The 25,450-nt window shown below is 40.4% G+C and overlaps 2 protein-coding genes across 7 annotated transcripts in view; both read left to right on the forward strand.

Moving 5' to 3' along the window:
* Nucleotides 1-362: 362 nt before the first annotated feature.
* Nucleotides 363-2,280, forward strand: LOC111671009 (beta-crystallin B3-like). 2 transcript variants are annotated; one of them, XM_023428029.2, is made up of 6 exons: nucleotides 363-452; nucleotides 839-919; nucleotides 1,060-1,175; nucleotides 1,308-1,440; nucleotides 1,520-1,662; nucleotides 1,825-2,280. In XM_023428029.2, the coding sequence occupies exons 2-6, from the start codon at nucleotides 845-847 to the stop codon at nucleotides 2,099-2,101; spliced, it is 744 nt and encodes a 247-aa protein (XP_023283797.1). In that variant the 5' UTR covers nucleotides 363-452; nucleotides 839-844; the 3' UTR covers nucleotides 2,102-2,280. The 2 variants fall into 2 exon arrangements, with proteins under 2 accessions (XP_023283797.1, XP_023283798.1); XM_023428030.2 differs by lacking the exon at nucleotides 363-452 and having other exon boundaries at nucleotides 838-919.
* A 975-nt stretch (nucleotides 2,281-3,255) lies between these two features.
* cita (citron rho-interacting serine/threonine kinase a) overlaps nucleotides 3,256-25,450 on the forward strand; it is a 36,692-nt gene continuing 14,497 nt past the window's right edge. For 3 of the 5 annotated variants that reach the window (XM_023427949.2, XM_023427955.2, XM_023427954.2), the window contains exons 1-26: nucleotides 3,256-3,347; nucleotides 3,558-3,680; nucleotides 3,818-3,959; nucleotides 4,441-4,616; nucleotides 5,776-5,877; nucleotides 8,494-8,636; nucleotides 9,006-9,099; nucleotides 9,198-9,404; nucleotides 9,627-9,780; nucleotides 11,120-11,309; nucleotides 15,675-15,780; nucleotides 16,290-16,433; nucleotides 16,619-16,738; nucleotides 18,138-18,308; nucleotides 18,398-18,451; nucleotides 18,557-18,610; nucleotides 18,842-18,982; nucleotides 19,124-19,249; nucleotides 19,770-19,865; nucleotides 20,439-20,555; nucleotides 21,214-21,323; nucleotides 21,765-21,939; nucleotides 23,380-23,577; nucleotides 23,820-23,873; nucleotides 24,544-24,741; nucleotides 24,979-25,172. In XM_023427949.2, coding sequence (XP_023283717.1) covers nucleotides 3,579-3,680; nucleotides 3,818-3,959; nucleotides 4,441-4,616; nucleotides 5,776-5,877; nucleotides 8,494-8,636; nucleotides 9,006-9,099; nucleotides 9,198-9,404; nucleotides 9,627-9,780; nucleotides 11,120-11,309; nucleotides 15,675-15,780; nucleotides 16,290-16,433; nucleotides 16,619-16,738; nucleotides 18,138-18,308; nucleotides 18,398-18,451; nucleotides 18,557-18,610; nucleotides 18,842-18,982; nucleotides 19,124-19,249; nucleotides 19,770-19,865; nucleotides 20,439-20,555; nucleotides 21,214-21,323; nucleotides 21,765-21,939; nucleotides 23,380-23,577; nucleotides 23,820-23,873; nucleotides 24,544-24,741; nucleotides 24,979-25,172 — 3,368 coding nt within the window. In that variant the 5' untranslated portion in view covers nucleotides 3,256-3,347; nucleotides 3,558-3,578. Of the gene's footprint in view, nucleotides 3,348-3,557; nucleotides 3,681-3,817; nucleotides 3,960-4,440; nucleotides 4,617-5,775; nucleotides 5,878-8,493; nucleotides 8,637-9,005; nucleotides 9,100-9,197; nucleotides 9,405-9,626; nucleotides 9,781-11,119; nucleotides 11,310-15,674; nucleotides 15,781-16,289; nucleotides 16,434-16,618; nucleotides 16,739-18,137; nucleotides 18,309-18,397; nucleotides 18,452-18,556; nucleotides 18,611-18,841; nucleotides 18,983-19,120; nucleotides 19,250-19,769; nucleotides 19,866-20,438; nucleotides 20,556-21,213; nucleotides 21,324-21,764; nucleotides 21,940-23,379; nucleotides 23,578-23,819; nucleotides 23,874-24,543; nucleotides 24,742-24,978; nucleotides 25,173-25,450 lie in introns of all 5 variants that reach the window. The other 2 variants (XM_023427952.2, XM_023427953.2) reach the window with 1 other exon arrangement.

Raw genomic sequence — 25,450 nt, forward strand, 5'->3', positions numbered from 1 at the left:
GATGAAGAGAAAGATAAAGAAACAGGTAGAAGACAGGAGAGTGGAGAGCAAGATAGCTGGGTGGGGCTGATAGTGCTGAGTGAGACTGATCTCTGTTCATTCTCTTGGCTGGCAGTCAGTGCGTGTGCCCACTATAGGATCATGGTCAGGATGGCAGCATGGGCAGAGCTGGGCAGCGTTTGCCAGTGTGCCAGGGACAGAGGGGCAAGCCTATTGAGAAGCAGTGTGATGGACACAATGGATGCGACAGACTTGCTGCATCAACAGGCTTTTTGCTGCTGTGGCCAGAAATAAACCATAAATACCCCCAACTGGCCTCCACCGACCCGCTCGCCAGGCCTCCACACCCACACACACCCTCACACTGAGACAGACAGAAAAGAGAGAGAAAAGAAAGAGGAAAGACGGAGAGTGTGGCTTGTACGTGGTGAAGTGAAGCACAAGCCATCCAGGTAAAAGAAAAAAAAAGATCATCCCTCTCCCTGACAGGTGTTTCTCTTTTACACTCTTCCTATTCCTTCTCCTTTATGCTTGCTTTCTTAAGTAGCATTTTGTGCGTGCACTGTTGATGTCTTATTGTTTTGTATAAAACTGGCACAACTAGGATTTGAGTAAAATTAAATATGCAAATGTCTTGTTGATATATTTGATTTGTTAGCAAATAGATCAGAACCAAGCAGCTCTATAAAAAAGGAATTTTTTTTGTCTCTGCAGCAGTTTAAAGTCCTACCTATGACCATGTATTAATTTATACAATTTTTCCAGTGTTACAGGAGACACAATTTTCTTCTTTTATTTTCACAAAATCACTAAACAATGTAATGCTGTGCTTTGTAAGGGTAAAATGACGGAACAGCAGGGAACCCCAGACCAGCTGCCTGCAGAGAAGGGCCAGGGAGGAGCTGGAGCCACATACAAGGTATTTATTATGAAGCAACTTTTCTATTGACTTTACATAACATATACACAGAAAGAAGGGTATTGAATAAAATAAAAATGGTCAGGATCACCGTGGAACTGAGACTTTGCTGATCACTGTCAACTGTTCCTGTCTTGCAGTTGGCAGTTTTTGAGTTCGAGAACTTTCGTGGAAAGAAGGTGGAGTTGTCTGGTGAATGTAAAAATGTGTTGGAGAAGACACAGCGAGTTGGCTCAGTCATTGTGGAGTCAGGACCGTGAGTGATTCAGCCTCCCTTCATGAAGTCTCACCAATTTTTATTACATCTGCATCCTATTTTCAAGCACTTTCCGTTTGCTTAGGATGAACGTGTACATTTATATGTGATGTATTCTCTCCGTGTCTTCAGGTGGGTAGGGTTTGAGCGTCCAGGTTTTGCAGGAGAGCAATTTGTGCTCGAGAAGGGAGAGTATCCTCGCTGGAGCACTTGGACCAACTGCCAGAGCATCTACATCCTGAGCTCATTCAGGCCTCTGAAAGTGGTCAGTAATATGGGTGTAATATTAGCATATGTAACCTCCTGCCAGACATGCTCAAACCTGTTGTTTTTTTTCTCCACAGGACAGTGCAGATCACAAGCTGAACCTGTTTGAGAATGCAGGCTTTGAAGGCAGAAAGATGGAAATTGTTGATGATGATGTCCCCAGTCTCTGGGCTCATGGTTTCCAGGACCGCGTGGCCAGTGCTAAGGCTATTAGTGGAACGTAAGCTGTAACCTTCCCATTGATCAATGCTATTTATAGCTACTAGGTTTTTTTAAGATAATGTAATGGGTGTGTATTTTTTTAAATAAGCATCCTGTTATAATGTGGCCCAGTTCACTGTCCCACGTATGTGATATTCTACTCTCTCTCTTCCCTCTGAAGGTGGGTGGGATACATGTATCCAGGCTACAGAGGGAGCCAGTATGTGTTTGAGCATGGAGACTTCAAGCACTGGAATGATTGGGGAGCCACTGCACCTCAGATCCAGTCCGTCCGACGTGTGCGGGACATGCAGTGGCACAAGAAAGGGTGCTATATTGCCCCTGCCCCTGCCCCTACACCTCCCAACCCCACTCCCGATCCCAACCCCATCCCTAACCCTAACCCTAACCCTACTCCCGCTCCCAACCCCAAATCCCAAACTCAACCCCAATCTTAACGCCACACCTCCAGCACCTCCTACAGCAACTGGGGCAAGATGAAGGCCAGGCCAGCCAGGACCCAGTCTCTCCAACAGACCCCCTGTTAGTTTAGGCTATCTGACCATGCAATTTTGGAAAACTGGAACAGACAATGAAACATGTATTTCTGTTGGAAATAAAAAAGTTTTGGTCCTGATTTTGGTAGTCTGAAATTTATTGCATCTTATCTATTATGCACAAAAAAAAAAACTAAAATGTGTGAGGTTAAGGGTATTGTAGTATTGTGCTAGTCACTATAAAGCCATTAAGAAGCAACATTGATAATCTAAACTGGAAAATAACTGTATAAAGATTGACTTAACAATGGTATTGTTAAGGAGGACAAATTTTAACCAAACACTGTAAGTCAGTTTACTTGCCACGAGGAGTAGGCGACCACTCAACCTGTGGGAAAGTAGCGTAGTGTTTTCTGTGACCCTGTCATCAGGAGTATCTTGGCTTGAATTTGAGACTACTAATTTATAACAGAAAGTCTATTTCAAACTGGGTGTGGTTTTTAAAAGATGTGAGATTTTGAAAAGCAGAGAGAGTCAAACAAAATGAGGCTTCTGGTTGAATTATGGGAAATGTAGGATCCAGTTAGGAGCTTGACCCATGCTAAAGCATGAAAGTCTCAATATTACATGTAGGATATCTCAGCCTCTGCTGCTTTGGCAATTCTTTTTTATTTTTAATGTATTTTCAGTCTGCAAGCTTTATGGGACCACAACACTAAATGACTGGAACACACAACAGTTAGGCCTGTTTCATCCAAAGAAAAAAATTGGTGGACAATGTATTTTTGTTAACAGCAACAATATATGTCAAATTATTAGTTTACTTTAATTCATCATTTTCTAATTCTAATTACATACTTTGTTATATCTCTTTTTTCTCATATTTTAATTTTTCCGTATGTGTTTACTGCAAATAACAAATGTTTCAATTTCTTTATGCAAGAGGCTTTCAGGAGAACCCCTGATTGATGTGATGAATGACAGGGGAAAACCGTCTGCCATTGGTTAAAACAACACTCAGACCCGCCCATAAAAAAATCTAAGCATCCAATCAGACGCCACCTTCATTCAGAAGGCTCGAGGGTTGGGCGATGAACGCGCAAAATTTGAAAGTTGACCGGAAAAAGGAAAACAGTGTGTTCCTCTTAGCTCATCAATGTTTAGTCTAAATTAAAGAGAATATTTTATCTATCTGCATGGCACTCCGGTGAGTATTCTCACGGCACTCTGTTAAGGACATGTATGTTTGTCTTGTTAACGTTGTTTGTCTGGGTATTTAGCGACGTCAGCAAACAGACGTTAGCCAACGTCAGTTTAGCATGCTAAAGAGACGCATTGTTGACATTTGTCACTCCACTTCAATCTTTTGTTTGGCCGATACAGACGTCCATTCACTTCGACCAAATATGTTTTTCAGGTTATTTGTTGTTAAGCAGCCATGTTGAAATTCAAATACGCGAGTCAGGGAAGCCTGAAAACGCTGCCTTCCTCCACGGACCCCATCGCCAGCCGCAGCTTGCGGCTCAACCAGGTGTTTCAGGTAAAGTATGGCTTGGGTGCCCCAATGCCATTAATTGAGCAAATATTAGGTCTCAACTGCTTTATACTGCTTAAAATCAACCGCAGTAACTGTTAGGTAGCTGACTTCCTTTTCCTGTGTTCATGTGCTGTCCCCAGGGACGAGCCAGCCTGTGTGGGCAGCAGGGAGGATGCACTTTGGCTCGGGAACAGTTTCTGGAGGCTCTGCTGCTTCTCTACCAAGAGTGCACCTCCCCAGAGCTTATGAGGATACACCATGTGGCAAACTTTGTCAACAAGTGTAAGCATATATTTTACACATATAAAGAATTTACTATTTTTGTTTATCAGTCCAGTGTTTTTTCCAGTTACACTAGTTGAAAGTGCGATATTTTATCAGTTCATCCAAGTGGCTCAACTTTTCAGACTATCCCTATTCACAGTAAATGGCTAGCTATTTTACTGTTGTTGTTTTTGAAGAACATAATATTTTTCTTCTATTTCTAGTTTAGTTTTTTTACAGTGTAAATTCACTTTGAGTATGTGTTTATTTGTTTGGTTGTGTAGGATACTCATTAGTGACCACTAAAATGCATAGTCCACAATTTACAAATATAAACTATAACTATCAATGAAGCTGTACAGACCATATCTTTCTCAATACTTGCCAGATAGACTTCAAATATTCGGCATAATGTGTTGTATTTGTTGTGTTTTAACTTAATTTCTCAGAAACTGTGGTTGTAGAACTTCTGTGTGTTTTGTTTGTGTTTGTGAAACAGTTTCTGAAGTGGTCTCAGAGCTGAGGGCTCTGCAGCCTGGGGCTCATGACTTCGAACTGCGTGCAGTGGTGGGACGTGGTCGCTTTGCTCAAGTCCAAGTTGTCCGAGAGAAGGCCACTGGAGATATTTGTGCACTGAAAGTCATGGACAAGACAGTTTTACGCACTCAAGAAAATGTAAGATCAATATTCATTTTAGTGTGGTGAAACACTTCAACAGGCTTAAAAAAAAAATTTTTCTTGGTTACAATGATCATTTGGCTTTTACATGCAATTTTGAGTGTTTTGGGTTTTCAACTAGTACTTTGAGTTTAAGACGTTTATGGTGCTGATAGATTTATGTTTAGAGATACAAAATCTAAAGTTTCATTAATTACTTCAAACGTATTTTACGTAAACATTTGAAATTAACACAGAGCACTGAAAAATGTTAACCATAAACTGTGTTGTATATAACAAAATAAACATGAATAATAAGAAGAGTAAGATGAATAAGAGGAAAACAGTGCTACTGCTTTGCATTTATTCCCAAAATAGTATGTCTGTAGGACTAAGAATGTTTTACATAAATGTTGTTTTTTCATTTTTGCTATCCTGCCTGCAAGCTTTGTGCTGTGTATTTATCTATTTTGTGGTTCAAAGTTGGAATCACAAAAGCCTCCACTGGGGGGCGCTGCAAGGTTGAATACAACAAAACAAAATGTGGGTACATTATTTCACAGCTGTGCTCTCTGGCATGTGACTAATAAAACAGATCTCATTCAGAATAGTACATGAGCTGTGACAGGAAGGGATCTGAAGTGAGCAATACAATGAACAACTTGTATGAACAAGAAACATTTTGCTCCTGCCACCTGTGACTACTTTGCATAATTTAAATTACATCCCACTTAAAACAAACAAAAAACAAAACAAGCATCAAGAACTGAAACTAGGAAAGGAGGGCTTATGTGATAATATGGCATGTTGTAGTAGTCATTATGTCCATTATGTCTATTTATGTTTGTATATCTATACATTTTTTTTTATATGACTGCATATTGAGCTAGGAGAAACGCAATTTGCTTCTGCTGTGCTTTTCTGTTGTATGATCTGACTGACAATAAAGTTCATGTTGACTTTGACTGATGTTGAAAGGTTTGCTAAGATCTCCTTTGAATTAACTAAATAAAACACAGAAAGCTTGACTACATATAAACCCCAGTGACGCCCTGAAGGTGTTACCCTCTTAATGTTTGAGATTGATTATGTGGCTGGTACACTACTCACGATCACGCAATTCTGTTGTGCATTTATTTAATGTATATATGCTGATTACCTTTGCAATTCTCCTCAGGTGGTTTTTCATGAAGAGGAGCGGAGGATCCTGGCCCTAAACAGCAGTCCCTGGATACCACAGCTTCTATATGCCTTCCAGGATAAAGAACATGTCTACCTGGTAAGACTGCTGGGTTTTTTTCTGATGTTGAGGATGGACTGAAATTTTTACGTTACAGAATTTGTCCTAGTTAAATCCTCTCCCAGTTGTTCTATAATAGAGGCAGGTAATTAATATGTAGTGCTAGCTGGGTCAAGTGGTATATGTAGTTGTATTGCCTACAGTCATAGTACAGGGCGGGCTTTGTGATATAGTATATGCCTAGAGGTAGCCTCTTTATTTAAGTACGCTAACTGAGATACACTTTAGTACCACTCAGCCATTGTTACAAAAGAGGCAGTTTTAACTGCATTTTTATATGATGTCTGAGTATATTTCTTGCCCTAAACTAAACCATGTGGGGGTACAGTGGTACCTAGTCCACTGAAAAAAATGTTCTGGAGTTATTCAATTTACACACAATGTGTTCAACAAATCAAAGTCGAACAAATATCATGTGATATCACTGTCTATGTTTGGTTTCTCTCCAAAGAGGGTAACTTATATTAAAAGGAGTTGTTGTCGTAATTGCTCAAAATCTTTAAATGCGTTATTTAAGTGAGTAAAACCTGTGTTGTAGCTGTGGCATCGAAATATCAACTGAGCTCAGCGGTGGTGACTGTTAAAGAAATTTTATTTGGTGTATTATTTTATATTAGTTGATATTTATGATTTTAATTATATTCTTAAATATTGTCTTCATTTATTACGTTAGTTAGTTTATATTTAGTTATAAGTTAAAATATTTTCAGAACATGTTGGGGAATATGCTTGTTTGCTTTGAAAACCAAAGTTGGGTAAGAAGATAAGATGGAGAGAAGTCAGGATGTGTTTACCTAGGTAAACTTAAAAACTAGAAGCAGGGGTTAATGGATGGTCTTCTTCAGAAGTCGAAAAAATACACCTTCCAACAACAACAATAGTTGAACAAAAATACATCCACAGTGTCTTATGTCTATGTCTGCATATATGTTATGCACAAGTACAACATAGCTTTTTTATCTATATGTAAAGCTGTGTACAAGAAAGCTGGAAGGTGTAATTTTTTCATTTTCTTTCACTGCTGTGGTTTCCAGAATGTAACTAATAAAACAGAAGGATCAGTCAGAATAGTACATGAGCTGCTACAGGAAGGGATCTGAAGTGAGCAGTGAAAGGAACAACTTTTATGTAGGAGAAATGCTTTGAAGCAGGGGGGAATAGTGAGCCTGCTTCAGAAGTGAAATGAAATTCACCTTAGAGTAACTCGCCACCAGTACATCTGGGAATCACCAGGATTTTATTCACAGTAACGACATTATTCAATGCTGGCACCTCCACTGGACAGTAACCTCTGAGGTGTTGTGGGCAGTCTTTGTTTCAAACTGTTGATGCTCAAACTGTATTTTAATAGCTAACTGCAGCTAAAATCACAATGTCACATAACAGAAACCACATCTGTAAAAACAAACTGAGAAAAATACAACAATTGAGTTGAGCTAATATTTTCCCCTTCCAGTGTTTCATGTGTAGGTTAAAGTGGATATCTATAATTAATACATAATCTTCTCATTTGACTGGTTAAGGAGGTGACCAGGCATATTTCCTGAAAATGTTAGTGTCTGTCTAATAGCCTAATCTTCAGCCGGGAAGTAAAGTGTCAATTTCCTCTTCACAGAGAGTGTCCAATCTAATCATCATGATGGCTATTAACCTTGCAAAGAATCTATATTTTCTGTGATGACCTGTTAGGCTGGCATAGGGTGTAGGAAAAAGCGTTTCCTGCCTAGCCAAGCCTTATTCTGCATGCAACCCTTTGTTTTTTTCTTTCATTCCCCCTTTACTTATACTTTCCTTCATTCCCCCTACATGTCTATCTCCATTCTCCCTCCTCCTCTCTTTTCACTCCCCCTCTGTCTCACCATGCTCCCTAACTGAGCATGGAGGAAAATACAAAGCATCCATCTTTATCCGTGTGTCAGAGAGGCACCCAGTCTCCCTGTTGCTAGGTAACACTGGAGAATGCTCCCGTTCATTCAGACTCGCCGACCATTCATGCACCAGGGGCTCTCGCCTGTTATGGCTGTATGACTGCCACCATATAGCTCAAATTAGCCTGACCAATGCCTCTTGTCTCAGGATGCAGACAGCATAAAGGAGAATTTAAGTCAAACATTACCATTTATTCATTTGTGTTGCCCAAGTTTAAAAATTAGATATCTGAGAATGATTAGTGTTTTTTGTTGTGGCATGTTGTTCGACAGAAAACATGTCGCCCTGTAGCCTGAGATCACATACACACAAGCAACACAGGGGTTTTGCAGTTAGTGTTGGTGTATTTTTAGCTATGGAAGACCAATCCTTTGACTGCAGTATCACAGATAAATCTGCAATAGTGTCTGGTGTTACATAACTGAATCTATAATGAGGAGAACCACCCTATTAGCTTAAGCTAAATAGAGCTTTGATGTAAGCTCAAACATGTGTGGTCCTACACTTGTTGCTATTTATACTCAAATGCTCCAACAGCATTTAATGCCTGTTAACTTTAATCCTATTCAAACATAGATTCAAATTCCAAGTGCTGGTCATAGTTTTAATGCTACCACTTCTTGACTGCATACACTGCAACGTGTATCATTACAAATGTGTCTTCAGGCAATGGAGTACTTGCCAGGAGGTGACTTGATGTCGCTGCTAAACCGATACGAGGATCAATTTGATGAATCCATGGCTCAGTTCTATTTGGCTGAGCTGGTAGAGGCCATTCATGCCGTCCATCAGCTGGGCTACGTCCACAGGTAAGACACTAGCTACTGAATTCAACAAAAGTTTGTTTAAAGACCTTCAAGGCTTTGTGGAATAATGATTAAGGAAGTAGGACCAATGATCCTAAATTGGTACTTTTCTTAGATCCTCACCAAATCATTCTCTTGTTTTCATTGGAGGGCCAAATGCCCATAATTCAGGAAAACATTAGCTGGACATGAGAAATGTAGCATTGTAATTTAACCGAGAGCACTGAGTGTGGTGTTATGTAATACAAATACATTGTTGGACTTAACAAATGTATTCCATTATCATCAGAGCGGTAGAGATATTACTGTACTCAGGCAACAAACAGCTCTGTAAAAGCAGTATCAAATCTCCTCTAAACTGTCAACTCGCAGAGATGTCAAACCAGAGAATGTTCTCATCGATCGGACTGGCCACATTAAGTTGGCAGACTTTGGATCAGCTGCCAGGCTGACGGCTAACAAAACAGTAAGTAGATCACAGAGTTTGCTCTGTGTATTAACTTCAGTATCTTTTGCAGTGACATCATTGGGTTTTATTAATGCATTTTAATAATGCGTTTCCAGGTGGCAGCTCCCACAGTGCCTGTTGGGACCCAGGACTTCCTCTCCCCAGAGCTCTTGGCAGCAATGAATGGGAGCTCTCACAGCACCTATGGTGTTGAGTGTGACTGGTGGTCCCTTGGCGTCATAGCCTATGAGATGATCTATGCTAGGTCCCCTTTTTCAGATGGCACATCTACCAAGACAATTCACAACATCCTAAACTTCAAGGTATATGTACTGTCATTTTAACTGCTGCTGACTTTGGTCATTTGTATTGATATTTGCATATCTGATCTATTATTGTCTGCAACTGATAATACCAGATTAATGGAGAAAAAAAAGTTCCTCCTTAGTATTCCCCGTATATTTGAGTGAAAAATATGCAGTCTGATTTACCTGATCCATCCATTTATTATGTAATAAATCCTTGTCCATGCTGTTTGCCCACAGTGTTTTCTAAAGTTTCCGGAGGAGCCGCAGGCCAGTAAGCAGTTTGTAGACCTGCTGCAGAGTTTGCTGTGTGGAGCCAAAGAGCGACTGGGTTTCCAGGGACTCCGCTGTCACTCTTTCTTCTCCAGTGTAGACTGGAACAACTTAAGACATGGTGAGGAGAACCCTCTCCCTTGAGTCTCTTTTCTCCTGTTTGTCCGGTAAAAATGCTCAATTTGGCTTGAAATGACACAGTGTGTCTATAATCATGTTACTGGACAGATGATGTACGACTAGTTGTCAAGCGCTAATGTTGTTTATAATACAAATAAGTGTAGCGCGTGTGTGTGGCTGCACATAGACAACAAACAGCGATTGCGTCGCCAGTGGTGCTGTCGGTAGTAAAATAATGAGATTCTGTGTGCCGTTGGCAGTAGGCCAGCTCCTTCCTGAGGAGGAGGAGAAGAATAGGAGGGAGGCAGAGACGAGAAGCAACACAGACGGACTAAAGAACTGCAACTCATCTGCTTCTCAACAGACGCAGCACAAAATCTTTTACGCTAGCGACACTAGACACTCTGTGACACATGTGTGTTTGCTGAACGTCATTGTTGCCATCAAATCTGAGACTGCGCTGAATGAGAAAGAGTTTGGCATTTTCACCTGAGCAGCTTTGGGAAAACACACCCTTAACATTCACATTAATGGACATTTTCAGTGAATCATGGTCATATTAAATAACCGCAGTGCTACAGTGGTTCTGTAATTCACATGTGTAGCTGCAGGGGTGATGAGTGTTTATTTTGCTATACAGAATACCTAATTTTCAGATAAATAAACCCTGTTTTTTGTAACTATTAAGCAATTACAAAACATGGCTATGGCAGTCATTTCCTCTGAGCTGTTTTCCAGTCATAATCCCCCTATCAACGCTGAATATTAATGAATCTAGTTGTTTTTTTTTTTTTGAAAATCACAAGTATTTTTGACTATCAAACAGGACCTTTTTTGCCTGTGCGTATGTGTGTGTGTGTGTTGGAAGTGTTTATAGATGTTTCTGAATTTTAATTGAGTTACTGATTGATATTCTTTGAGTAATAAATATCAAATACAACACAGAGAAGAGAATCACATATATAAATGTTTGTATTGACATTACAGCCCAGGTTTATTGATAATGGGGCACAGATTGAGCTCTATGCTTCAGCTTTGGCTCCAGCTGATTAGCTTGCTCTGCTGCAGTGAGGGAGAGGGAGTGAGCATGTGTGTATGAGAGAGAAGGAGGGAGGGAGGGACCGAGAGGCAGCATGTGCATCAACGCGCGACTTACCGCACTCTAGGCTCCCACCGCTCTGCTCTGTTCCTCCTCCCCTTCTTTTTCTCTCCCCTTTCTCCTTGTTGTATTTTTTTTTTTTTTGAAAGATCTTTTACATTTTTTTACTACCTTGTTTGTCGCTGCTTCCTTTTTTTCCTTGCCCTCTCTTACTCCCTCCACTCATCCTTTTCTCCTGCAGTTCTCCCGCCTTTCGTTCCTGCGTTGCACACTGAAGATGACACCTCTAATTTTGAGGAGCCGGAGCAGGCAGCCCCCTGGCCAGCCTCAGCAACCCAGCGAGGAGCTCTGCCAGCGGGCTTCCAGGGCCAGGATCTGCCCTTTCTAGGCTGGTTCTTCAGCCGAGCGTTGACAACATTGGCCAAATCTGAGTAAGTGCTACCTGTTTACAAGGCATTGTTTGGCTTTTTTTCTAAGACAATCCCCCCCCCCTTTTTTTTTTTTTCCTGTAGTCAATGCAGAGACCTCCTACATACACCTCTAACACACCTTTGTTGGTTAAAGACCCTGTGATACCCTTTGCTGCTGTTCTGCTATTAGACTCTTCATTACCCCGGCAACAAATTCCAGGTAGCCTTGTTTCAGGTGACCTAGTGTGGTGCCCTGGGCAGTTGGTGTTGTGTCCCTGTCATTAGTGTTGTGCCTGTTGGGGCTGAAATGGGTTTGGCCATATGCTGTGTCAGACAAGGAATGAGAGAGGGGAGGGATCCCCCTCTTCTCTGGTGCTCTCTTCTACCGATTCTTGTTTTTGTGCTTTGGGATCACACAAAGTGGATCTGATGCGCATAGATAGATCAAATGAATGGACCAGAGGATGTGAGCTGGTGTTATCTTGCCATCGGCGCTGATTGGTATGCGGCTGAGTGTGTCAATGAGGTTTGCTGAGAGGTGGAACCCCACACATAGATACACTCCAACCCTCGCTGCTTTTATTGTGCTTTCTCTGTTACAGTGCAGCATAATGGGCTCCTGACTTTTATAGCATGAGGTTTGGGACTGTAATTATTCCTAATGGTGTTTGACTTCTTAACCTCTGATATTAATGCAAGAGAATAGGTTTCATTTATGTAGCCCTGTCTGGTTAATGGTGCTGGAGACTGCGGATCATGACAGCAGCAGCAACAGAAAGGGACGAAAAAGCGTGAGCAGATTAGACAGGGAAAAAGGATGAGAGCTCAGATTGGGGAAGAGAATCTATTTCTATGGTTACTACCATGATGTTTTTGTTTTTTTTTTTTTTTGTTTTTTTTTCTCTCCCAGTCCCCACCCCCATCTTTACCCGTCTCATCTCTTCCTCTTATTTTCTCCCTCTTCTAATGTCTCTGTCCCTTGCTGTTACACCATCAGTCATCTGTTCATGGTTTTTATCTGAAGCCAGTAATTTTTTTGCAGTATTTGATTAAGAGGAGCTCAGAGCTCATAGAATGTGTCAAATTTGTGTGTGGGTGCATGCATATGCGTGTACACATTCTTCATTACCATGCCAAAAAGGAAAGAAATGAACTGAGAGCCAGGCATAATGAAATGCTAATCATCTGTTTTGGGGGGTTTCTGCTATTCTTTTTATTTTTTTCATTCTGTGTGACCTTGTTTGTCTGACTTCTCATTAGTAAAACTCAACAACAAAATCCCCTTAACAGCTTTCCTCAAATTTACAAGAAGTCGACTGTGGTTTAATGTCAGAAAATCATCTTTGCAAGGTGGTTTGAATACAGGCTCATAAACTTCCAAAAATCTGCCTTTTTGAAGAATTCTGGGTAATAAAGGGTACTATGAGGTGTTTTGGAAAATGAAAAAGATATTTTTTGTGATTAGTGACTGCGTATCAGGACATAGATGTCAGTTTGTCGCTCTGTCTGGTCGGTCATTTAACACTTTGGTCACGAGAAGAATATCTTGACAACTGCTGACCAGATTGCCATGAATGGATACTGTCAGATGATATGGATGTTTATAGTCCCCAGAGGATGGTTCCTAATGATTTAGATGTCCAACTGACTTTTCATCTAGTGCCGTGATCATCCAGTCAGAGTTTCCCCTTGACGTGGTATCTCAGCAATTAATGGCCCAATTTTCAAGAAACCTGCTGTGGATATTTGTGGTCTGTGGAGGATGATTTCTTATGTTTATATTGACCCCCTCACTTTTTCTCTGTTACCACCGATCAGACTAAAATCTCCACTTGTACGCTAGAGGAAAAAAAAAAAAAAAAAAAAAAAAATCAAAGTCTAATGGCCAAAATGCAATGGGAAATTGCTGACCAACTTTATGCTCCATAGCACATAAACACTTTCGATTTTAATGACCCATGGTCTTTGTTCTAATGCCACCTGCAGGACAACCTTTCATTTTTAAGCCTCATTACTGGTAAAGGATAGCACATTTATCGGTATGTTGTTCTTTATATGTAATGGTTTTAAATTGTGTTTTAAAGACAGACTTGTTTGTGTGTATTTTGACTTGTTTATAAATAATTAAATGTACCCAATTGATGGATTGCTACATGTCATTTCTACACATTAGGGACATGTTTCAACAAGCATGTTGTTTGTTTACACATAGACATTTAATACAGTGTGGCCACCAAAAAGCATCATAAGTGAGGAAACTGAAATGCAGGAATATGTTTCAGAGACCTTTGAGTCTTAGTTGAGATATTAAAAGGCCTGTTGGTGATTTTTGGACTTAACAAGTTTGAACAAGAACTTTGTGTCAAATGATCTGGTGCTCAGGTTATACCCACTTTTGGAAACCAACATATAGTCAACTCCACGTGGTCCATTGTTCACATTTTTGCATGTATTTATGGATGAAGGTGCTTATGTCTTTACTGATTCCTTCAGTGTGTTCTATCATTTTGCCTTAAGCACAAGATTGCAATGACACTGTTTTGTTGATTTTTCAGTTTCTCTAAAAATGACTGAAGGTTCCCTGGAAGATCCCCTACCTTTGCAACCCTGCTTGTGTGTATCCTGATCTTTTGTGTGTAGGATTATGTGTGTTTGTTTGCGTTTTCTTCAGTGTGCGAGCTTGTGCTATTGCATGTGGTCTATTCTTTTTGTCTACCTGATTAGTGCCACTAGGCCTTTAACTTGCGTACTTTTCCTCAGTCTCTGTCTCTCTTTAATTCTCTTCAATAATGCAGTCTGCACTGGCTACTCATTTTTTTCTCTCCACATTACAGAGACATAACAACTACCATGTTCCTCAGCTAGGACAAAGTGGCCTGGCCTTTTTTCTGTTATAAAAATATTTAATCTCTGTTCTGCCTACACAATGTTTAGACCAGTAAAATATTATACATACTCCCATCAAAACGTTGTTGATGTTTCCTCCAATTTACAGTTTAAAGCATCCACGACAAGAAGTGGGTGGAGTAATTAGATGAAACTGAAGAATAAATCCATCCATCCATCCATCCATCCATCCATCCATCCATCCATTCTACATACTCAGAGTTAAAATTCACCATGTCTATTAAATGTTTTGAGAAAGATGAAATGGTGAAAACACACAACTCATGTGCAGAAAAAACCCAGCTGAGGAGTTTTAAATTGCCATATTATCTATATCCCCCTAAACTGTTCAACTAGGCACTGGAGAACCTTATGAATTTTGATGTCTAACATCAATTTTTAATTGGCAAGAGTTTCAACTAGGTGGAATCCTTCTTTTTTTAATCTAGATTCCAGTGAAAGAGACTGGTTGGGGCCAAGTGTGTCTGTGTGTGTGCGTGCGTATGCGTGTCTGTGTGTGTTTCTGTGCACTCTCTCCCTCCCTCTCTCTTTTTTCTTTTTACTGTATATGTGTCTGTTTCAGGGGGTGTTTCTGCAGAGAGGCAAAGGGAGCAGTGCTTGCTTTCGTGATTATTTTTAACACTGTGACTCAGTCTGAGTCAACTTTATTAAAGATCTCTCTGCAGTATTTGTGAACTCATTCATACAGACCCATTCATTTATTTGGAAGATTTCTATTCAGAGTTGCCATTTCTCTGGTCAACAGAAAAGAAAATTAACTTTGCGCTCTAAATTATTCCCAAAGAAGGGAAACAAAATAGGACATAACCTTACATAAACAAGAAAAATCAGGTGCATTGGACTCACCACAGAGCTCTGTGTAGACCAACCCCAAGCAAAAGCATAGCCTAAATTCTCCTGTCACATTATTTTGTCAGCCAAACAGGTCTACACAGCTGTTTTGTTCATGTAATCTGTGTTGTCCTGAATAAACCATGATGAATAAAATATACTCAGTTCTTTCTCACTTCAAAAATTCTCTGTTAAATTCCTCATTGTTATGATTAGATATTCTTCAGAGTAGAGTCGATGCATATTTTGATGCTTTCTTGCTTGCTGTTACGTGATGTGGCTTTATGCCATCATGTAGCACCGTGTCGGCCATCCTCATTCTGGTTGAGCTGATACGATTTGGAAATTTGTGATTCTTGTGATACATTTGTGAAATTTCCTACACAATAGAAACGCATTCAGAGAAAGAAGTGCTCATGTTGGATTACATGATGTGCTTTAGAATATGTTGACCTTCATGGATTGTCTGGTGTATGGTGAACATTTCTCTATAAGAATAATCAATTACATTGCAAGCTGGTTATCATAATCCACAACTTGAGAAGATGTGCTCCTTTTTGGTGTTTGCTGCAAGTGAGGTGGGACATTTTGTATTTGTGTTTTTGCTTAAATGGTACTAAAGAACGTTGAAACTGTTGTCGTCCTCAGGTCAGTGTGTGCCGGCCTCAACTCTCCTGCTAAGGCCAACTCCATGGAAAAGAAATTGCACCTTAAAAGCAGAGAACTACAAGAAACTCAAGACAAATGTCACAAGGTGAGAGTTTACTTTGCTTTTATTAATGTCTCAGGGTTTCCTCTCCAGTATTTATGACAAACAATTTAGTCTTATTCTCAAAAGCAGCCCCATTAAGCCAGTCAGAGATGATTAGAGTACTGCTAGCAGACTGGAAATTGTAAAATTGTTATTTTTGTATTTCCATATTGTAGAAATTAATTTTCAGCAAAAAATGATTCAATCATGGGTTTTATTACCAGACGTTGTGTGTTTACTCTGGTTGACTGGCTTAACACAGATCAAGCAAGCTTCTGGTGGTGCTATAATAAGCCAATTTAATCTTGTTGTGTGTACAACATTACATGTACTTCTTCTTTAAGCATTCTGGGTTGGAAGATAGGTCATAAATATCAGCTATCATCAGAACCTATGGCTGATTAGTCTCGCACAGCCAGACCTATCTCCACAGTAGTGTGTTGGTGATGGAGAATGGCCAGATGGAGTTGCAATGAAACTGATAATTGTGCTGTTTTCTTTGGTGGATTCAGATGGAGCAGGAGATCTCCAGGTTTCAGCGTAAAATGACTGACCTGGAGTCAGTACTCCACCAGAAGGATGTGGAGCTAAAGGCGTCCGAGACTCAGAGAAGCATCCTGGAGCAAGACCTCGCCACCTACATTACTGAGTGTAGTGTGAGTCATAATAACGTCTGTGTGTGTGTGACAAATGATTAAATATAATAATGCCCCCACACAAGTTTGTTTTTTTTCTCATATCCGTGTAGTTTTGTGTTGCTGTGCTCAACACTTGTCAGAAATCAATATCGATTTAAACCAACAGCAGCCTTGGGTTTGTGTGTATATATGTGTGTTTGCAGAGCCTGAAGCGAAGCTTGGAGGAGGCACGTGTGGAAGTATCCAGAGAGGATGACAAGGCCATGCAGCTGCTGCACGATATCCGTGAACAGAGCAACAAGTTGCAGGAAATTAAAGAGCAAGTATGTAAATCTTCTCATTCAGATGATCATCTGTCTCCCCCTTCTCATCATGATGATGATGTGTTGTATTTCGAGATTTTTATAAACACTTAAAGGTGTTTTATACTAAAAAATAAATTAAAAAAAAAAGCAAAAAATGTTTTATACTGCATCCACAAAGCCATTGTCTTATTTGTGGCTCACTTATTTGTGTACTTTCCCCAGTGACATCTTTATACTGTCATTACGCAGCCATGAGATTATACTTCTTCTCAGTGAGTCCCTGGTACACAAGCAGGTCTTCCCCTCTGAGGACTCCCTTGTCCTCATAAAGGTCATCCCTGCAGATGGCATCCCTTCAAGGCACAAAAGTGAAGATGACTTTGATCATTTCTCAAGAGATTCGCCCACCCTCTTCTTAGGGGAATAACACAGTACTTAGAATATTTTTGTTATACGTTCATGATTGAAGTCACAAGTTAAAAAAACATTAAAATTCAGGGCTCTTACATGCAAGTCATCCCTTGTGATCACGACCCATCTGAATTGCCTTTTGTTACTAATTACATTTTTCTTTCCATTTATTCAATCTCAGTGTTTACAAGGATCATATAACATGTTGTCTATGCAAAGACTTTTACAGACATAAGCAGTTATTTTTCCATTCACTCTAGTGCAAAGTTGCCAACTACGGCTTTAAAATGGTAATCCTTGAGTTGTTATCTTTTGATTTTGACACTTTTAGTGATAAATGGTCATTGCAGCAGTGCCCTGCAGTTTCTATAGATCACTGCACAATGAAACGGTGTCAGCAGATCTATGAAGTACATCTTTGTCCACAACTGCTACCTGCACTAGCAGCTCAGTTCCTCTGTTCAGGCGGTTCCAAACAAACTCTTGTTTTTTCCCCACAGTAAAGAACTGAATAGAAATGTACATTTATTTAAGAAAAACTTGGCTGTGTTAAATAATTTGGGACCACAACTGCACAGTTTTATTTTTTTCTGTCCTTAAAATATTTTCAAACCTAAGCCTTTACTACTTTAGCCGCTTTACTTCATTAGACAGAAAAAATATTTTCAACTTCACTAAGATGACAACAGTTATTTGGCAACACCCTGCCCTGAAGTCCTTGGGACAGGTGTTGAAATTTTCGGCATGTGACAAAGCATTCAACAGTTTGGTTCAGTACACAATGTTCAGATCAGTATTCTATAAGGGATGTAAGTTGATCATGGTGATAGCATTAAGAATAATATCTAAAATTTGAACTAAAATGGCCATGTCCACCATCCAAACACTGTTACATGTTTATTAACATATAAGTTCAAACTTGACCTCAAGTGTTAATTAACACTGCCAGTTTTTGGATGGCACTTTCTTTTCCGTTTTGACTACCGTGTGCTGTCTCTGCCCTCAGGAGTACCATGCCCAGCTGGAGGAGATGCAGGTGACCATCAGGCAGCTGGAGGAGGACCTGTCAGCTGCCCGACGCCGCAGTGACCTCTACGAAGCTGAACTCAGAGACTCCAGACAAACAAGTGAGGAACTGAAAAGGAAAGCTGTGGAATACCAGCAGAGAATCCAGAAGGTTTGTTTGCACCACGGACACGTATAGGTCATTTAATGCAAATGGAAATGGAGTTTAAGTTTTAGGCTGATTTGCTGTTTATTTTTCAGGCCAAAGAACAGGGCAAGGCCGAGGTAGAGGAGCTTCTTTCCAAACTTGAGAAGGTATTGGTTCTTTTTTCTTTCTTTGTCAGATAGATCTTCATGGCTTAAGTTGTCGTGACACTGAATTTCACATCTGAGCTAATTGTGCTGTCTTTCTTTGTTCAGACTAATTCTGAGCAGCAAGTGAAAATCCAAGAGCTCCAGGACAAACTGTCCAAGGTAAATTCATTTTATTTATTTTATTCTCATTAACATTATTTGTACTTTTAAAAACCTCCTTTCTCTATACTGTCTGAAAAGCAGATCAACAGTATTTGGCCTGTTCTGGCTCTCTGTTTACTCTCTAGAAAAGCTTTTTTGCAATCTCTCATGGGATAGGAATTGCCTAAGCATATCAAGAGGTTTGTCTTAGGATCAACTAACAGCCTTTGAACTCTTGACCTCCCCCAGGCAGTAAAAGCGAGCACAGAAGCCACTGAGCTGCTGCAGAATGTCCGGCAGGCCAAAGAGCGGCTGGAACGAGACCTAGAGCGCCTGCGAGGCAAAACTGACTCCAGTGACACTTTAAAACGCCGCCTGAGAGAAACAGAGGTACCAGACTAAACCCATAATGCTAAATGATATAAATTTTTGTCACATACTGTTTCTGTGATTTCCTCCCCTACACAAGACGCTCTTGAAAAAAATTTCTGTGTGGTTAGTCTTATGTTATTCTCTTGGTTGTGTAAGCAGGAGGGCAGGAAGACCCTGGAGAATCAGGTAAAAAGGCTGGAGATGGTTGAGCGGCGGGAGAATAAGCTGAAAGATGACATTCAGACCAAATCCCAGCAGATCCAGCAGATGGCTGAAAAGATCCTGGTGAGAGAGCTACAGATAAGGCTTGCTAATACTCTGCCCTTCTCCACCCCTAATTTCACCCCCCTGCCCACCTCTCCCATTCATTCAGCTCCCTCGCAGTCACACTGTACATACATCTCTTTAGAGAGCTGCTTGCTAGCTGAGCTCTTGAAATGGCTGCTAGTCAGCAAGTGTCAGTGCATATATAGATTTTAATATACATATTAGTTTTACCAGTGTCAGCATGAGCAGGAACCGCTACAGCCGACTTGTGGATTTCCAGCTTTTCAATGCAAGTTGTTTAACTTCTTTTCTTTTTATTTATTTGGTTTGAGAGTACACTCATTAGAACAGCTTTCAGTCTGTTTTCAGTAGATTGTGCTGTGATGTCCTCTGTAACTGCAGGGTTTTAGCCGACTTTATCCAGTCATCAGGGTGGTAGTTTGTGTTTTTTTCTATGTATTATACATATGAAGTTTTCCCGATTTGAATAAACAATTTGGAATGCATTTTATTCTATTTGCAATGTTGTTTATTTCAGGAACTGGAGGAGAACCTGCGAGATGCCCAGTCGACAGCCCAGAGGATGGAAACCCAACTGGTTCAGAAAGAGAGGCTTTATGAGGACAAGATCAAGGTGGGAGCATCTAATATTGTCCAGATATACAACAGTCCTGCAATAAATCCTACATTCATGTAAGTCAGGTTTAACTATTATTTTTAGAGAGGTATTTCCATTTATATCAAATAATTGCGAACACTTCTTTTTCCAAAATGACCATGAAATTGAAACGACCTCTCATTGAAACAGTTTTTAACAAAAATATATAAAAATATATATAATTATTACCTTCATGAAGCTTAGATTTATTGCAGGACTGTTGTTTTGGACTGCATCAGTTTTAGCTCGGTATTCCTAATAAACTGCCATCTGAGTGTATATATTGAAGTGTAGTAATTCCTAGTTGGTGCTGCCATCAATCAGTGTTGTGGTGGATGTAAGTCAGAGCTGTCACATGTTTTACAGTGAGTCTTGACACCACATTAATTACTGCTTCCACACCAGGTTGTACATTTAAAACCATGTCAGTGTTTTTTTGGGGTTTTTTTTTGTCCCTTATAATGTAGCAGATCGTAGATTTCAACCTAAATTTTAACATGTCAAATCAACATTGTCTAGTATTCTATTCAATTCTTCTGTCTGATCAAGGTTCTGGAGGCCCAGATGAAGGTAGACCTGGCTGACAAGGAGAGCCTCGAGGCCAGAAGAGCTCAGCATGAGGAGGAGTCCAGGGAGAACTGTAAACTGATCAGTGAACAGAAAGCAGTAAGGAAACACAACAGGCACTTGCTAGTAGATTTCAACCAACTAAGGGATATCAATATTGCATATTGTAAAATACCATAATTTATTTTGGTGAATTATTTTGCAACATTAGAAACATTTTTTTCTTCACTTAAACTAAGCAAATCCAGTGCGCTACACAAGTCTCACTGGGTGAAAGTTGTTTGTTAACATATGATACTTTTTCATTTACTTCTGAAGTTGTTCTGACTGTTTGACAACTAGAATCCGTGAGTGTTTTTCATTAGTTTCTTTACGCAGTAATTTGTTGTAGTGGTTGAAATGTACTGGAATGTAAAGTTGGATTAAATTGTAGTATACATCATGTTGCACCATAAAGCCAGGGCTCAAGTCCTAATCTGGTTAATGTGGTAGAATTGAAGCAGTTAAGAAGCTTTTAGAGGCAGTCATCTGACATTGACAGTAGAAGAGTCAGGCAACACCTTAATGGACTCTAATAGGATTTTATTGGAGTACAAAATTCTGTTTCCTATAAGAAAAAATGTGCTACTGAAATATGTGTGTCCTACAATTCTTAGTAGGATTTGGCTATCAATCAAAGTGAAATATATCCTTGCGTCTGAGCGTGTCTGTTGTGATGTGATATCCACACTGTTATTATGTCTCCCTCTTCCTGCAGACCATTAATGCTATGGATTCCAAGATGAAGAACCTGGAGCAGCGCATCGCTGAGCTGTCAGAGGCTAACAAGCTGGCCGCTAACAGCAGCATCTACACCCAGAAGAATATGTGAGTTAACTAGACCTTATACCCACACTGCGCTTTGTGAGTGCACCCACCCACACTCACTCTTGTTTCCTCGAGCGTCCAATTGCTTCATTAGTGTGCACTTACATCTTTGTGCATCATGGCTGATCTGTCTCCCCTGAGTGTAAACTGTATATCATCTCTCATGTTAAATACACAAAATACATCTTTAACTCACAAATGTACTTGTTTAAGGCATTTTTAACATACATGTGTTATTATAATGTACACCTTGTCACCTGAATTTACACGTTTTTGTTAACCAAGATGAATTGGCTACAGTACATCACGCCACTTAAAAGCAGACATAACTTTTTGGCTCACACTGCTAAGTTGTATGCTACTCTAACTACTGCTCTAAAGATCTATTTGAAAGATTCTACACAGTCAGTGTAATCGGCATCTGTATGTATATTTTGTCAGGAAAGCCCAGGAAGAGATGATCTCAGAGTTACGGCAGCAAAAGTTCTATTTGGAGTCTCAGGCAGGCAAGCTGGAGGCGCAGAATGCCAAACTGGAGGAACACCTGGAGAAGATGAGTCAGCAGGAGCAGACCAAGAGGACACGGCTACTAGAGCTGGAGAGTAGGCTGCGGGAGGTGAGGCAACAGGAGACTCAAGATAAAGTACCTCACTTTAAGTTGCACACAGTGAAGCCTCATTACAATCATCCACAAAAGGGATTAAAGAAGCTGATCAGCTACCGAGCTCAGATCCCTTTCAGATAAACTGCTAATTAAATACTGCAGGACTACAATGGCACCTCCACAAAATTGCAATTGGGCCTGTACACAGGCTGTCTACTGGTCTAGTGGAGTATACAGGATTCATTTCAAATCTCTCGGACTGGTGAAAGAATATGTTTAACCTATGAAAATAAAGCATGGCCAGTGAATAGTTTACCCTGAAACTGGAGGACCCTTGAAGTATCCTTGAGCTCGATGCAATTTGTCTATAAGCTATGCTTGTGAAAGCTTTGCAATCGTGAAGGACTTTTCAAGTCTAACAAAAATACATGTAAAGAAAAAGAAAAAGTGCTCATTTTAACTTTTTTTCCAGTTGTTTCACAGTCACCTGTAAATATTTCATTTAATGCATTGAATTCAAGTTAGGAGTTATAAAAGTTCAGAATGTTTCTCCACCACTCTGAGAAATGCATCACAAAACCCATTAGCTGTATGTGCATCCAACACAAAACTATTCTATAAAAAGACCTTTTGACATAATTGAGGACCATAATGCCCCCTTTCTCCTGTTTGAGAGCTCGCCCCCTGGTGTGCTGTCTCACACACCTTACTGGTAGACAACCTGCTGACTGGATGTCATAGCTCTACCTCCACACACTCTTCCCCACAGAGCTGTAATATATAGACTGGCATTTTAATTGCTGGCCTCTCTGCCCCTCACAGACAACAGCACACACACACACACCCACACACACACAAATATGTATTTTCAGTTGAGATCGACTGTTCCGTCTCTGTAACAGTAAGAGTGTTCTTTTCTCTCAAATGATTTTATTTTTAGGTTTTAACAAGTACGAGAGTTTAAATCCAATTACCAGAGGGTTTTTTTTTTTTTTTCACTTTGCACTTTTCGGTTTCTTTGTGCTTTCCAATTTTTGTACTCACAGTCTGAATCTGCATATCTGTATCTGCTACTTGGACCCCTGACATTCTCTCTTTAATCCATGGCACTTAAATTTTATGATGGCATTAAAAGGTTTCTGAAAAGTCTTGAAATTGGCTGTAACTTATGCTCTGTATAGAGTTATAGAAGTAACTGCAGGTTTCAAATCATGTCAGCACTATAGACAGATGTGGGTTTCAGGCAGTCTATATTGGTACTCTATGATGACTTTAACCAGTTTTGAAATTGCCTCCAATTTCTGAATTGCCCTCATGTCCTATAACCTCTACCATCTGGTACTCTAAGTAGGCTGAAAGAATTCTGAAAATTACATGCAAATACAATCTGTTTAGGTCTGTTTTACATTTCCATATACGCACAGCATTCACATTAGTCTTGTCCCCTTGTAGATGGGCCTTGAACATGAAGAAGAGAAGCTGGAGATCAAGAGACAGGTGTCGGAGTTGACCCTCTCCCTGCAGGAGCGGGAGTCCCAGATTAGCAGCCTGCAGGCTGCGCGTCTTGCCCTGGAGAGCCAGCTGCAGCAAGCAAAGACCGAGCTGGAAGAGACCACCGCTGAGGCAGAGGAGGAGATCACCGCCCTCAGGGTAAGACAAACAAGTGCAGGCACATGACTGTAATTAGTCACTCGTAAATATACAGGTGCATATACATTCAGCATTAGTGTATTTAGATACGGACAATCTGTGTTGTACAAGCAGGACAGTTCACATTATTTTTTTCAATCTATTTTAAATAACACTTTCAACAATAAATCATTCCTCATTATTATATGTGGCAGTCAGATGTGGTTGTATTTTCGCTCTTCATTTGCTCTTGTTTCTCACAGAACCACAGAGATGAAATTCAGCGCAAGTTTGATGCCTTGAGAGACAGCTGCTCAGTAAGTGCGGCCACAGCCTTTTGTCTCTGCTCTCACCAGCAGCAGAACAATTTTCAAACAGATTCATACAACCTTAAAATATATAGTTATTCATGTGCAGTTATTAAAGTTCATTGTAGTCTCCTGAATCAAGTCCTTGGCAAGAGAAAACACAGCTCGCTTTCACGGGGTATTTTCCAACTTTCCCCAGACACTTCGAGCAGGTTAATTTCTTCATTTAATTGGTATTCATTTGTCATCACAGTTGTTTTCACACTAAGGAATTTTGTGACCACAGCAGATGCACATTTCTCACACATTTACTATATATAAATATACAACATGAATAACACAGATGGACAATATTGATCCAGTACGTTCAACAAATCACCTCCTTCAACTTTTAGGTAAAAAATCTAAGAATTCTTATTTGACATTTTCCTCACTTTTTGAAACAGTCTTTTCCTAAATCCTGAATGCCAAAGATATGTCTCCCACTCGGGGGACTAGTGTAGGGGAAGTAACTATTACTGCTCACATTAATTAGAGTCATTGTAAAGTCATAAATTATGAGTAGCCCAGCTGTGCTATTACTGAAATGATTCCTTTACCCTGGTGTTTTGGACAGAAGCTAGAATATCTTTTCACTTCCATGAGCAAGGCTAACACCTGCCTGTTTGTATTGCCTCAGGTGATCACTGACCTGGAGGAACAGCTTACACAGCTGAGTCAGGAGAATGCTGAGTTGAACCGCCAGAACTTCTACCTGTCCAAACAACTTGACGAAGCGTCAGATGAGAGGGAGGACCAGCTACAGCTCAGCCAGGAAGTGGACCGACTGAGGAGGGAGGTGGCTGACCGCGAGATGCACCTCAACAACCAGAAACAGGTAGATGCATACACTGAAATGCTTGAAAGCATTTGAACATAAATAACTACCTACCTACCCACTGTACCTCATATTGGTAGATATAGTGGAAAGATATTGTAGATGGTGTGTTGCTTATTTATGTTCCAGACCAAAGATGTGATGAATTATATCGTGACGTAGGACTGACTATTGCACGGTTTCCCCAAAATGTTGAAGGATGTTCTTTTCAGTCTGGTCTTGTGTTTATCTTACCAGAACATTGAGACACTGAAGACAACATGCAGCATGTTGGAGGAGCAGGTGGTGGAGCTGGAGTCTCTAAACGATGAGCTGCTGGAGAAGGAGAGGCAGTGGGAGGCTTGGAGAGCGGCCCTGGAGGATGAAAAGAGCCAAGCTGAGAGACGCACCAGGGACCTGCAGAGACTGCTAGACAATGAGAAGCAGAATAGGTAAGATTCAAGCATGAACGCTTTTGAATTTATTTACACTGTGTTATTGTACATCAGAATGACGGGTCAGTGTCATTCAATATATTCATTAAAATGTGTTAAGACTTGGGGCGTCGTGTGGTGTAGTGGTCTAAGCAGGCGCCCCATGTGTAGAGGCTACAGTCCTCGCTGCAGTTGGCCCCGGCTCGAGTCCCGCATCGGACGGCTGCATGTCATTCCCCCTCTCTCTGCCTCCCCATTTCCTGTCTCTCTCTACTATCCTGTCCAATAAAGGCACA

This window comes from Seriola lalandi, unplaced genomic scaffold (genome assembly GCF_002814215.2).
Source record: "Seriola lalandi dorsalis isolate HSWRI2012SDOR001 ecotype SW California unplaced genomic scaffold, Sedor1 jcf7180002054864, whole genome shotgun sequence".
Classification (NCBI taxonomy): domain Eukaryota; kingdom Metazoa; phylum Chordata; class Actinopteri; order Carangiformes; family Carangidae; genus Seriola; species Seriola lalandi.

Excerpts from the sequence above, each read along its gene's own strand:
- LOC111671009 (XM_023428029.2), top strand. The coding sequence starts at position 845 with ATGACGGAACAGCAGGGAACCCCAGACCAGCTGCCTGCAGAGAAGGGC. Across the intron at positions 920-1,059 it reads GAGCTGGAGCCACATACAAG|TTGGCAGTTTTTGAGTTCGA; the intron begins GTATTTATTATG and ends CCTGTCTTGCAG. Across the intron at positions 1,441-1,519 it reads CATTCAGGCCTCTGAAAGTG|GACAGTGCAGATCACAAGCT; the intron begins GTCAGTAATATG and ends TTTTCTCCACAG.